This window comes from Helicoverpa zea, chromosome 20, assembly GCF_022581195.2.
Source record: "Helicoverpa zea isolate HzStark_Cry1AcR chromosome 20, ilHelZeax1.1, whole genome shotgun sequence".
Classification (NCBI taxonomy): domain Eukaryota; kingdom Metazoa; phylum Arthropoda; class Insecta; order Lepidoptera; family Noctuidae; genus Helicoverpa; species Helicoverpa zea.
The window spans coordinates 7,418,498-7,432,709 of NC_061471.1; the positions used below are offsets into that span (position 1 = coordinate 7,418,498).

The 14,212-nt window shown below is 35.4% G+C and overlaps 1 protein-coding gene across 2 annotated transcripts in view; it reads left to right on the forward strand.

Moving 5' to 3' along the window:
- LOC124640194 (hypoxia-inducible factor 1-alpha-like) overlaps nucleotides 1-14,212 on the forward strand; it is a 78,627-nt gene that overhangs the window by 51,117 nt on the left and 13,298 nt on the right. For both annotated transcript variants that reach the window (XM_047177861.1, XM_047177860.1), the window contains exon 7: nucleotides 2,899-3,043. In XM_047177861.1, coding sequence (XP_047033817.1) covers nucleotides 2,899-3,043 — 145 coding nt within the window. The remainder of the gene's footprint in view (nucleotides 1-2,898; nucleotides 3,044-14,212) is intronic.

Here is a 14,212-nt window from a genome sequence, read left to right on the forward strand (position 1 = left end):
TGCACATGTACTATGGCGCATGTTTAGTCCATGGTGATCTCAAATTCCAATCAGTCCATAATCAGTCCAATCGTAAAATCATGTCCATATAGAATTTATCAACGCACATTATTTCAAGGAGCGACTTTTAACTTGTGCTCATGGCCAAGACAGTATTATTGTAATGTGAACAAAACTATTGATATAGTCACAAAATATTGATTTATTATTACAAATAAAGTAGAACAGGACTTGGCTTCTATGCGATCTCAAAACTTTTTACGGTGGAGGAATTGCGTAGAGGATTGGCTTTTTTTTACATTTAATGTTTTTGGTGGGATCTAATTTATTTTTTGTAGGTCTCTTTCTTCTCTAAGTATATAACAAATTAAATTAACTTACATGCAACTAACTAAATATATAACAAACTAAAGTAGCACGTAAACAATATTTTTTTTAACCTAAAAAAATTCGAAATTGTCGAATTTTTTAATCGAATAGCTTTTAGAATAAAAGAGATTTATTTCAGAGGTAGATGACGCTATCACATGAAATTATTTGATTTTTTTTTAAGTACTACTTATACTAAGCTATGTAACGAAACCATAGCGCGATTTAGACCAGGACAACGCCATCTATCGAGCGAGCATGCAGTGTTTATCGCACTGCATTAATATGAAAGATTTTATCATTATTCATTTCATTTAAACCTAGCTTTTTTATTCATATGTTGTATATTTAATACATAATAACAATATACCACTACGTCACAATAAAACAAATAGTAACATTTTGTACATAAATAAATAACAAAGTTATCAATGCAGTCAAAATTCATACACAATGTTCTTGAAAAACCGCAAATATAAATTTGTTTCCTATTTTTTTATTAAGTTTTAAGGTTTTTATAATTTTCCCTTTATATGTAGCTAATAACCTACCTTGGTGCCAAATTTGAAGGTTCTAAGTTTGCTAGAAGTACCTTAGACTTTTGATGATCGGTCAGTGAGTCAGTGACAAAATGGTGTAACTTTGATCGCTCATAACTGGTAAACTATTTATTCAAATGTCTTGTAATTTTGAGACTGAGCTTGTTCTAATACTTACTCTTGGTCATCGAAAACCTAAACTCCTAGCTTTGTTCACATGGAAGATACAGGGGACTGAAATAGCCGCGAAACGCTTCGAGAAAAGATGGTACGGCCGTGCCCGCTTTGCTCGAGTCTTGGCTGGGGCACTGCCGTGCCCTCAGATGACAGATTTTATACTTGCTCATTATCGTCAGGAACATTCTTCGCACAACATTAATATCTTTGAAAGAAAAAAAAAATACCTTTTCAAAATCTTATTTATTATCATAGATGTCCTTGAAAGTGATTATTACAGTTGATTGCAGATATTTGTGAAGTCTATCGTGCGTTTTATCACGTATAATCGGTCGTGATTACCGCTTACGATGACGATTATCAATTCTGCTGATCTAGTTACAACCTGTCAAGATTTGTGTTCCTAATTGATAATCACCTACAGGTTGGTAAAGACCGAAAGGTGACAACAGTATATCATGCTTAGCAGATTTTTGTGAGGGAACCTTGGTCATACCAAATGCACTGACTGCAACTTTTACCTATGAGCACTGTCTGTCAGAATAGCATTATACTTCGGCCGTTCAGAGAATGCGTTCCTGACACCTATCAGTTAGTCACGACTAGTGATGGGCACAACATAACACTGAGTTCGTTACCGTTCCTTCAAAATGAACCGCCGCATTATTTTAAGATTATTTTCGTTTTAACTTGGCGGAATCATTTGTTTTATATTTTAGTTATTTAAGTGGAAACCAAAAAAAGGTAATATTCATATAATAAAATTGTTTTATTTATTCTTTGTTACAAGTACATTGAATTGAATGTGCGAACAGAATATTAATCAGACTCCGATTTGCTTGAGGAGGTGGTGTCTTCATCATCATCTTCGCCTACATGTATAATTATATTATTATCAATAACAGAATCAATCCTGATATCTCGGTCTAACAAAAGCCGGGTAATCAAATAAAAACAGATCGAAAACACTTGAAAAACGTGGTCTATGCGCACGAAACGACAACGGACGACTGTTTTAGCGTCACAAAATGGCGGCCCATAACGCCATTTGGGGTTACCATTTTTAATCTAAGTATAAAAATGCGGTTTGGTCATAGTTTTATTTTTATATTTCATAAACGTTATAATTAAGTCTTATAGTCCATTATTTTCCAATTCTTAAAAAGAAAATCAAAACGTATTATTTTATATTATAACTGTATAAGAACAGATTACGATACTTGCCTGTTATTTTTAGCACAGCACTACAAAATATAAACCGCTGACATAACCTTGTAATAGCGCAGTATAGATTTAGAAAAATATTGTTTACCAAGTTATTTGACACTCAGTTTGGCACAAAATTATAACATTCATTGATTATTGATATAATAATGTTGTTTTAATGCTCCTCAATTGTTAAAACGGTAAACAACCAGCAAAAATATTTTTATCGTAACTGCAACGCCATTGCAAAGTTACGTCGTCAGTTCAATCGCGACGTGTCAGGAACGCATTCTCTGAATGGCCGAACTATAGCATATGCACCTTACAGCTCCGCGAATTCCGGACGATTTGTTTAACATAACACGTTGCTAGGCAACAATTTTTCACAACTGGCGAAATTTTGGCGTCCTATACGATGGTTATACAGATATGGTGAATGTAATGCTTTAATTGTGAAACATGTTCTACAAAAAAATGTGAATTATATCAGTTTTCTACAAACGACATAATGCTATAATGACTGTCCACACAGTGAACAACACACAAAAACTTAGCGTCTACACAAATCGATAAAAACTGGTTATTGACCTATACCATCTTGTTGCAGTGTTCTCAAAGGGACAATGCGAGACTGGGCGCTACCGCTTCCTCGCCAAGACTGGCGGCTACGCCTGGGTTCAGACCCAGGCTACCGTCATCACAGACAAGCAACAGAAACCCATCAGCGTGGTCTGCGTTAACTATGTCATCAGGTAGGCCTAGATATAAGTCGAAATTATCAATATTCACCGTGTCTTGTGTTTTTTTCAACGGATTTCCAGGAATACTAACAACATTTTCGTTTAATAAAGAAATGAGGTTTTTCATATTTTTCCTCAAGGTAAGTAACATTTTATGTTTTTTTCTTGTTTCATTTTGTAAGTTTACTTGAGGTTGGTCTATCGTCATATGTTTACCACGTAAGTTACGTACGCAATAACGGACGTAATATCCGTCGGCGCCCATATCTTTCACGTGAAAGCCTTATCGCGCCGGCTCACCCGCGTTTACGGCACTTTCACTAATTTAATAACTATCAATTTACGAATTAACTAAGTTAATTAGTGTCTGGACTATAAAAGTAGGACTGCAATAAAATGGACTATAATTTTAGGTACTCGGTACATAACAAGATTTTTGTGTGTTATGTAACCAAGCCAAGAAGATTAACATATTGAAGCGTAGGTTCTTATTGAACACTTTTATTGCATAAACTGTTAATAACATTGAACACGCTTTTATTTTTAATAGTTCTTCTGTAACAAACAATGCCATACCGAAAACAATAGAATTGCAAAATCACTAGTAAGACTTTATAGATACATATTTTCTATATACATATAGGTCCATCCTCTGTTGTACCATCATCATCTTGAGACGTCTGTCCACCTCGTATGGTGCCTTAGTTATTCCTCAAGTCGAGGATACAATGAACTACACAGTCGATCTTTCTCACCAAACTATCAATAAGCAACTTTAAAGTAATCTGATATCCTTGTCATCACGTAAATTTATCGTGGATGATATAGAATGCAGAATCTTTGCTGTAAGCCCAACAGATAACGCGAACAAATCCTTTGATGTTACGCGCTGGTATTTTCCGTTCCATTTCCTGGCCGACTCAAGCGGTAAAGCAATTTGAAGCTCCATATTAGATACTTTTACATTCCGATATTGGTTTATCGACATTTGTTCAAAATGCGACTACTTGTCTACTTGTGAATCTAGAGACGCATTTGAGGGACATCGATTTTTTGTAATCGATTGAATACTATATTAGGTACATCAGTTGTTTTGGTCTAGGTATGCTAATACGTATTCTGAATCTTCTAGCAAGACATGAACGTATACATAATGAAAACAAAATGGAAGAGCTTTCGAATGTGTCTCAGTAAAGGGAACAAACAGTTTCGTAGCCGGAGTTGTTCATCGTCAAACTTACAATGGTTTCTTAGTAATATAATTTCGACCAACACCTGGCGTATTTGCCGTGTGTCAGGGACAACCTTTTGGCGTCCACATCGCATCATCGTACCTACGGTACTTGGCACAACACTAGCGAGTTACGTATCGATACTCCTCTATTGTTACAACATCGGTAAACAAATGCGGAAAGATAATTGAATCATACGATCTATATTCAGCATTTGTTATTTACGTTTCAAGTGCTCTATTGTTAATGGCTATTAGAAATCACTAAATAAACATCACGTTATCATCATCATACTTTGTATCAACTTCCCTTGATCTATGACTCGAAAGATATTGTCTATTATTCGTAGGCAGCTTGTTCTCTTATATAACTTGATTGCGATAGTTTTGATACAATTAATTTTCTTTGCTATGAGAATTGTGAAATCAAAGGGACTGCATAAGGATTCTTCTAAATGAGTACTTTTATAACAGTTATATAAAATGTTCAACTTCTAATTTTACAGGCTTCTTGGCTCGTTTATTCTTTTTAAGGTAATATTTTTACAGCGCTCAGATTGTAAATACAAACCAACGCAGGTTGATTTTATTTTATCAAAAATATATTAGTTTTCTTTCGATAACAATCGGCTTGATCAAAAAATCTTGATTCCATTATTTCCTGTCCCATCTTAAATCTTCAATCTAACAAAGTATTTCAGCGAAGTGAAATTGTCCGTGGGAAAGAATTTTCCGATAGCTACCCCCAAGATGGACTGATTTGATCCAGAGAACTTAATACCTCTTACTTAATGAACTGCGAATGTAATATTCTTAGAAATTCAACAATCTACTACAGTACAACTAAAATCCAATTATATTTATGAACGTCTGTCATAGTCATAAATGACGAGAACATTTCATTTTGGTTTTACGACGCCGTTCCTCTTAGCTGTTACTTTGTCACTCAACTCCAGAGCCATTTCTAACAAGAAAATATTTTTACCAAATGTTACAGCTTTTGTTAATGGGATTTGTTCGTCAGAAATTCCGAATATTGCGTACTTTTTCTTTTGACTACGGCTATTCGCTATATTATTCAATTGCAGTCTCTTTTTACTCTATTCTGAGTTGGGGTCTTGAATTTGAAATTGATTTTCTCTATTATTTCAGTAAATCCCATCGCGTTTATGTAGTCCCTCGGCCGCTTGAAAGCTGTTAACATTTTGAGGTCACGCAGATTGTTATACGTTTTTCTCTCTTTCCGCTTCCTTTTAAATGCAACCTTTTCCGTTTCATTAATTTTTTGTAGGTTCTGTTGTGGAATTTTCATTGCAGTCTATTTTAAACTTGGTTTTGGCAAACATGTATAGCTGGTTTAATATTAGATGAATATTATTCGAATTTGTAGGTGATAAAATTAACATTACTGGTTTCTTTCGTCCAAGGTCAGGGAGGCTGGCTTCAGACGTAATGGCTTTGTGAATTTGTAAATCTTCTGTTAGCTTTCGTTCTGTAGTGATAAATTATTCACTTAGGACCTACAAAGCCACGTTCAAGAACCTCAATGGCAAGATAAACTTTGTGTTAATACAACCTTTGTACTTTATGTTGAGTACTTAAACATTACCAGTGGAGGTAAAAAATGTTTAACCAAATCAGTAAATGGAAATGTTATATTCATACAAAATATTCCGCGTTTCTTAATATGTTCAGAGGTCAGATCTTTTTATCTTTTGAATGACCAAGACGGCGTGGTCTATAAACTTGTAAACCATGAAAAACATTCGGTTTTATGTTATGATAAACATTCTTTATCAGTTCCGAACGTGTGTATCACGTTTGTTTTCTTTTTTTTGTTGGACAGTAGGCAATAAGCATAAAACTAATATCATATACTCTTTGCAGAAACGAAGCAACTGAATTAAAAACATTTTAAGGATATGTAATTAAAAAAAAAAACAGCCTGTCTAAAGAAATAATCTCATCTAGAACACCAAATTACAAAAGCTTCACTGTAATATTCCTAAAATTTCTTAATTGTGGCTCTGTTTTAAATTCTATTAAACATAGTGGTGCTAGTAAAACTAACAAAATCTTTTTGGGAATGCAATTAACGTTTAAATGGTCCATTTGTCTTTTTAGGGACATTAATCTGATGAATTCGCCCACTGCATCGGTATCCACTGCTGATGATGTTATTTCAAAAGCTTATACTTCTATAGCAAATTTCTTTTTCTTTCTTCATTGTTAAGCCCTTGCTCAAATAGAATCTTCTAAGTAACACAAATATCTCGTATAAGTGTTTGAACACGTGCTAATCATCTACCAGACCTTCCTCACTATTTTCCTTAATTACTACACTTTGTTTCGTCTTCTTCTACCCGCTACAGTGTTATGTTCATTTTACCATCAAACATTTTCTTTAATCTTTATTACATAGTCAGACTTATAATGCCAAATCTCGCAAGTAATGGACTTCATAATTCTCATTCATCAAGACCTAAGCTGGTCTCAGGTTGATTTAAGCATAATCATTCTAAGTTTGCAATGACAATGGCAGAATCACCACATAAAAACATCATTCATCAGACTGTAATTTTAATGTCAAGGTGTTATTCTTGTTTATCAGATTCATACAAATTCACCTTTGTTACTAGCAAAACTACGTAGATACATGATTGATAATACAATTCATATTAGGTTTAGTTGTCAGCTGTTGAAACATCGTTTCAAAGAATTGTGGTAATGCATGATTTGTATTCGACGTAACATTCGTAAGCACTTTATCGAGCTTGATATGACAAAGACAATTTTGCATCATCATGCATGCATTTGTGGTAGTGTCTATAGTAAAATCGTTTCTGCATTATCACTTTTATAATAGTAATTACCGTAAATACTTCATGTAGGTGTACATAGGTTGTTTTCTGTGACACTAACTCACGTTTCACAACTATCCCAAGTTTTCTAAACATACTTGACCTACGAATACGATTAGAAATTGCTATCTCCGTTAATTCTATTTCTTACACCGTTATCTTCAAGTACTAAAGCACTAACACGTCTTTAATCACATTTATTATATAAGTCTCAATTAATTTGTGCTCATTAATTAGTTATTTGTACAACTTATTGACTATTAATTAAATTGGTGACCATTAGTTTAAATTGGCGGCCTTATTATTAGGTATGTTGAACAACTTCGATGGAAAATTTATCTTATCTGTGTTGACTGCAGATAGTGTACCGACAGTTAATATAGTAGCATCAACATCAGATGCGTTTGGGGTTATCTTGGGTGTGCGTTGCTATGCCATATTACCCTTCGTTTATAATTTTCTATTTTATTATGAAACATTCTTTTTCATACAAACGAATAGTTATTCTAGAAAATTATTCCAGCCTATGTAACCTAAGTCTAATTAGGCTATTGTTAGTTAAAGTCTCAATCTCACATAATATGTTCTTGTCCTATATCATGATGCATTACTTTACTTCATAATAAATAGTGTCAAGTTGGACATAAAGGTGAAGTGAATGGTCCACCTGTTTGCTAGACATGATCTAATATGTTATGCTAAGCCATTTGCTCGTACAGGGTCTCGGGATTTACTACTTGTGCTTGCGTTTGTGAATTTTATATCGAGTCACATTTACACTAACACATTTATCTCCGGCCAACCTTTCCAGTTAACTACGTAACTTCTCTTTATCATTATCAACTTGGGCAGTATCTTTCAAATGATTCTTGATCAACGATAAACAGTTAACAACCAATGTAATTGCTTCGTAAACGTGAGCTTTAAAATGCAATGTTGTTTAAACGATCAAGATAATAAAGAGCCTTTAAACAGGACCTTATCAACGAGATCGAGTACATGGCAACACCTGGACATTCACATGACTTAATATCTTTGTCGTGTGTTACTGCACCGCAATTTATTTTCACACCGCATGTAGGTCAATGCAAGAGCACGTAACTGTATCCACTGCATATGAAGGGACACACCTAGATTTTTTTCTATAATTAGAATATAATCGTGTCTTTAGAACGATCGATGAGCTTTGTACCAAATTAAATTGATGAATGTGTTATGTGTACCAAAAAATAACTAAAATGAAGGCTATATTTCAATGCAGCCATACAGGCAGGAAAATTATAATAAAGCCTGACTTGTTTGGTTTATACGATGTTCTGTAGTTTTCCTGTGTGTTCTCCCCATCACCATTACTTTAACTTTGATGAGTCAACAGTTCTAGCGTAATTTTATAATATTTGTTTCATTATACAATACTCTGATGTCATATACTGATTTAAATGTTTTTTTTTATCATTCGATGAAAATCTGTCACTACTTGCCCACGAATCACACGATTTATAATTATGATCTTCTTCGTCAATTTTGCACACGTTTATCATCTTCACAAGTACGAATTCGGTGAAATCACAATAATTTGTTTTATCAAACGTTACATCATTGTTGAGTGTTAATGGAGTAGTCTTTTTAACGATTGAATCTTATCTTTTGTCCAAGATTTTATTGTTGCTTATTTTTTGCTTCAGAGGCACGTTTAAGCAAAAATTCAATTGCTTTTTCTGTCACGAAAATATAATGTTCTATGTAAAGGAAAACTGAACAAAACAGTAAACAGTCTCGAACTGTTATTATTAATTATCTTTTCATTTCATTAGCAGATGGTGCACGAATACAAAAGAAAGTCCTATTAAGGTTGTTTTCGTTCTCCATGTGAATTTCACGTTGTAGCAATATTGCCTGGATAGTATGCGCAGCTCTGCGGTCGTCGGACGGTTTATGCAACTCTGGGCGAGTGCACCGCCTCCTCCCACCCCAGGTCGTTCACCCCACCTTCCTACTACCGAGTAGGTACATAGGTACCTACATTGCAATTTTAGTTTAAGCTTGAATGAGGCGCGTGGGTGTCCCGCTCCCGCCGTTTGTTCCTCAGCTTCTGACATAAGCTAAAACCTCTCGAAACCTTTTCTTTGCAGTGTATTTTTAGCATTTGTTTCATGAACATTTTCAGTTTTCCATTTCACTTTTGCAATGCTTCGTATACTCTTTTTAAGACTTTCTGGATTTTTATCTTTTGCATTTTCTTTTCTTCTATTATGATTCTATTTTATCTTAGTAAAAAGAAAATAGCTATTCTTAAATAAGTAAAACAGTAAACGGTGAGCTTTAAAGCCTAATGGCGGTGATTATAACCTGTAATTCCAGATTTAGGAAAAGGGGTGTGAAATATCGCTACGCCACCTTCACTTGAGCTAAAACAAGATTTTATTTATTTCATGTCAGCTGCGGCGAAATCACTTAATCGTTTCATGCTACCATCAAACCTCGCCTCATTGCAATACCGATCTTGAGGCTATTGTAATAAATTCAAATTTTCGTCAGCAGGAGCACCCATATAATTTGCAGACCCGTATCCAGATCGCTTGGCCTAATTCAAAAATACTGCATATTGATTTTAGTACGGGCATGTGCGCATACATGCCAGCATTATTTTAAATTACGTCTGTAACTAATATCTGGTATAACCGGTTCGCACTTTTTATGAGGCGAATCAGTCTTGTCATTTCAAAGTCGACGACTAATTCTAAATAGGCGCCTCAGGCTATTGTGATTGTCTATTCCAAGTCTGGTTTTGACTCCAAGATTGCCAATTATTTTTTTATGTCGCTTAACTAGTTCTAAATAGAAAGTCGTTGATACAATTGCTGGGCTAACATAATGTTTTATTTATAACGAGTAAGTGTGCATTTAAGTACGCTAAGCACGTGACATAATACTAATATTGATTTATATTTTGACTTCCAATGAATAACACCTGGCCACTACAAATAAAGCTATCAATATTGATGAATGGGTTCACTGACTTCAAGAAATGTTCAGAACCGGTTCAAATAATATCCTCATTGTTTCAGTATACATTTCAGTTTCAAAAGCTATTTTCAAATCAAAATTGTAATCACAGAATTGTTAGTCTATTCATAATTTGACAATTCATTTGTGTTGAAAACAATGTTGTATTTTGCTTTTAATATTTAACTAGCAAATACGTTAAAATAATAACCATTTCAACATATTATAGTGTTTAGTTGTTATCACGTAATTACTTAATTGTAGGTTTAACACACCTTATGTCTAGTAGTCTATCTATACAGATACTACAGTTTTTTATGATTATTATTCATAATCCTCATAAACGCCCCATGTCATGTCAGCTTCTAGAAATTTCTAGTTCATCATCATCCTCCGAGCCTTTTCCCAATCATGTTGGGGTCGGCTTCCAGTCTAACCGGATTCAGCTGAGTACCAGTGCTTTACAAGAAGCGACTGCCTATCTGACCTCCTCAACCCAGTTACCCGGGCAACCCGATACCCCTTGATTAGACTGGTGTCAGACTTACTGGCTTCTGACTACCCGTAACGACTGTCAAGGATGTTCAATGACAGCCGGGACCTACAGTTTAACGTGCCATCCGAAACACAGTCCATGGTGTCTAAGATATTCTTAGAAAGTACATACAAACTTAGAAAAGTTGCATTGGTACTTGCCTGACCTGGGATCGAACCCGCGCCCTCATACTTGAGAGATTGGTACTTTACCCACTAGGCCACCACGACTTTTTAGCTAGCTAAAATAGTGAATAGCTAATAACTAGAGTTATTGGAACGATTTTTATGCGCCCCAAAATTTCACTATCAGCAAAATCTAGCGAATCATTTCATTTTATGGTTTCGATGAGTCCAATTCGTTCTAACATAAAACCTTCATAAATCTCACCATGTGAATAGATTACATGGTTTTTTGTTCGGAATATTTGATTTATTCTGACACATATTTGTAGTGTCCGGGGTTGTGTGTATTTTTTTACCATTGTCTGTTCCTAGAAAGGCTTGCATTTCTATCGCTTCCTGTTTCTTTGGTAATTGATAAGATAGATATGTTTCCGAGGATTATTTTTTGTGTCAGTTGTATGACACTTGGCTTTCGAATTCGTCTCTGTAAAATGTATTGTAGGTGCTCTCATTCTGCACCGTTTTAAAATTCGTGATTGACGGCCGAAATGGGAGTGCACCGTTGTTCACTACATAAACTCGCTTCTGACATACGATATCTTTATTATAAACTGTAACAAGCGTTGTTTTAAATCAATCCATGATGTGTGATCCGTATTCTGTATGTGCAACGTGATGATCATCATCACACATTGTTATTTAAGTACACTTGTAAATGGAAGGCATAATTATATCCATTTGTCATGACGTGTAGGTAGTGAGTATTTATTCGTGTCCAGTGTTATTTTTACATTTTAAATAATATTGTATTTATGCAATACTTGTTCCTCGTATGCATGAATAATTAAACTGCGGAATGCTTCTTTCCTGTATGTATTGTAATCTAGTTTAATATCGAAGTTCTGTTCATTCAACATTCATTCGGTACCCGTCACTAAATGCTGTACGACAGTTATGTCTCGAAAGCACGATGATGCAAGGTGTGTGCAATGGCGTCCGAGTCACGTAGCCCGTCAGAACTGCCGGAGCCGGGGGTGGGGCCGGGTCGACGGCCAACAGGCGGTCTCCTTTGGCCCTAATTGCACAATAGCTTGTAGCTCGCGAAACGCACCGCGAATTTCACGAAATGCAGCTAAGTTGTTGCTGACCGACCAATTAGAGTCGCCATCTTAAATGCAACATGCTAACAACTATAATTGTCAGCCATACCCTTCCAATTAATACTTTCTAAGAGGATTTCCATGTTGTCTCCAAGTTTGTAATAAGCTCGGATATGAATAAAGTTTGATGAAAAGTGGAACTCAAAAGCTGGGATAGGAAAGCGTTCAGTCACGTAGTACAAGCTCTCGGAAGTCGACTAGCAACTCCCAAAAAGTTAGGAGCCGGTGAATCGATTTGAAAACGTTTCTTGAATCACGTACGCACCAAAATTCTCTAAACATGTGACTAATCTCGCGGCATAGATGTAGTGAGACTATTAATTTAATGAGAATCTCCTTGCTGAGTATCAGGAAAATACCGGTTCCTATTTATTCTGATTTATTTTTAGTCGTTGCTGAGGTAAACGTGACTCAAATAGCGCAATGCTGTTGTTTACGTTGCACCAAATTATATCTAATGCTGGTGCAAAAATTACTTAAAATAACTACCATGTATTTATATTAAAAGTGTTATGGTATTTTTACCATTGATTTCCGGTCATTACATCAGACTATTGCGACAAGTTGTAAAACGGACTAGTCATCGCCGCGCATGCTCTTTCATTCAAATTCACGTACGACGGTGAACAGTCTCATAACTCAGAAATACTTCAAACAGTGCACTAGATTTTGTCCTATTGGTTGGCAGCAATTATTATAATTCAGATATAACAACAATCCCATTGAAGTGACAATATTGTAACGGGATATTTGGCAATGAAAACAAATCAATTGAATTTCGTGAGCAGCGCTTAAACGCTGTACAAATTGCTGTGTGACAATACAATAAATCATAATATCATAGTTGCATACCATAGTGGCACCGGGGCCCAGTAGCTGGCATCGTCAGGGTCCATTAGAGCGCGGTGTTGAGTTACGCGGCTAAATTGTGGAACAACGCGGCTTCATCGTCCAAACGTATCGAGTTTCGCGTCTGCAACCGTTGATGGATTGGCAAAGTGAACCTATTCATTATCAACAAATACCTTGATTAAGGCAAGTGCTCCACGTGTTCTACTAACGAACCTATTGTTCGCCTTCTTTGTTTCACATACACGAAATTTAATTAAGAAAATCTTATCATGTACTTAGCTTTTTCTATTTCTGGAACATGCTCATGTGATTCTTACAGAAATGGTTTTTTGCCGTTAAGTAATTTAGCGTGCCTGCGATTGAATAACTTGATAACATTGTCGTATAAAAATTCGCTATCCCAGAATGTTGTTGTTCAATTCAGAAGAGATGTCTGCAATGTTTTTTTTTTTTAAGAATTTTATTTCCACACAGCTCATAAAATTGAATCAAACATTTTTATGGCTGCGAATTTTTATGTGCACAATTTTGGGACTGGTAACGGCTCTCTTTAAAGCAAATAATGCCATAAATTCGTCAAGATTTTTCTTATCAAACGTATGTGAAGGCAAAAGGAATCCTGAATATTTTTTACACATTAAACATTTTTGTCTAATACCCAAAAGTCTCCTTGCACATCAAAAACATGAGCAAGTAACCTTACCCCATATTTAAGCTCAAAGCTTTCCTCTTGCTTTTATTTCGGGTTAGCACAATATGTCTTCCTATTATCAAATTGTTATCAAATTGAAGTAGAAAAATTGCTTGAAATGGCCTGTTTTACATCGACGTTACACAATCGCAATGTATGACTTCTGACACATCGTTGCATATAGATAAGTTTGTTTAATTAATACGATAGTAATACTAAGGAGAATACTCGACGATGCACCGATAAAATTCAGGAATAAGTCATTCGAAATGTTACTTAGTGCTCAAACAGGAAACAAATCACGGTTAAATGTGTCGTCGTTCGTTGGCCTGTCCGGGAGCCATTGTTCTTAAAATAAGTTCTGCTGAACTTATTTAATCAATTACATGGATTCAAGCGACAGTTTTCAAAGTTTGAATTCGATTTGGAAACTAGGACATGCTTTCTTTCTGAAATGTTGGACATTTACAAATGGATCTTGTTCGTCTGCCGGGGAAGTTTTGTTACTATGCAGTTATGATCTCATACCCCTTATCAATTGTTTTATGAATGGGATCAGCTATCAGGGTCCTAAACATCCCCGCCATGTGGTTATCACTCGTAGGTAAAGTGATATCGCGTTAACCTGATCGTGATAGGCTTCGGTAAATTCACCGGTGCTTCGTGAACTCGATTACGAGTCGCGTGGCTGCCGAATGAACGCACCGGCTATCCTCAAAA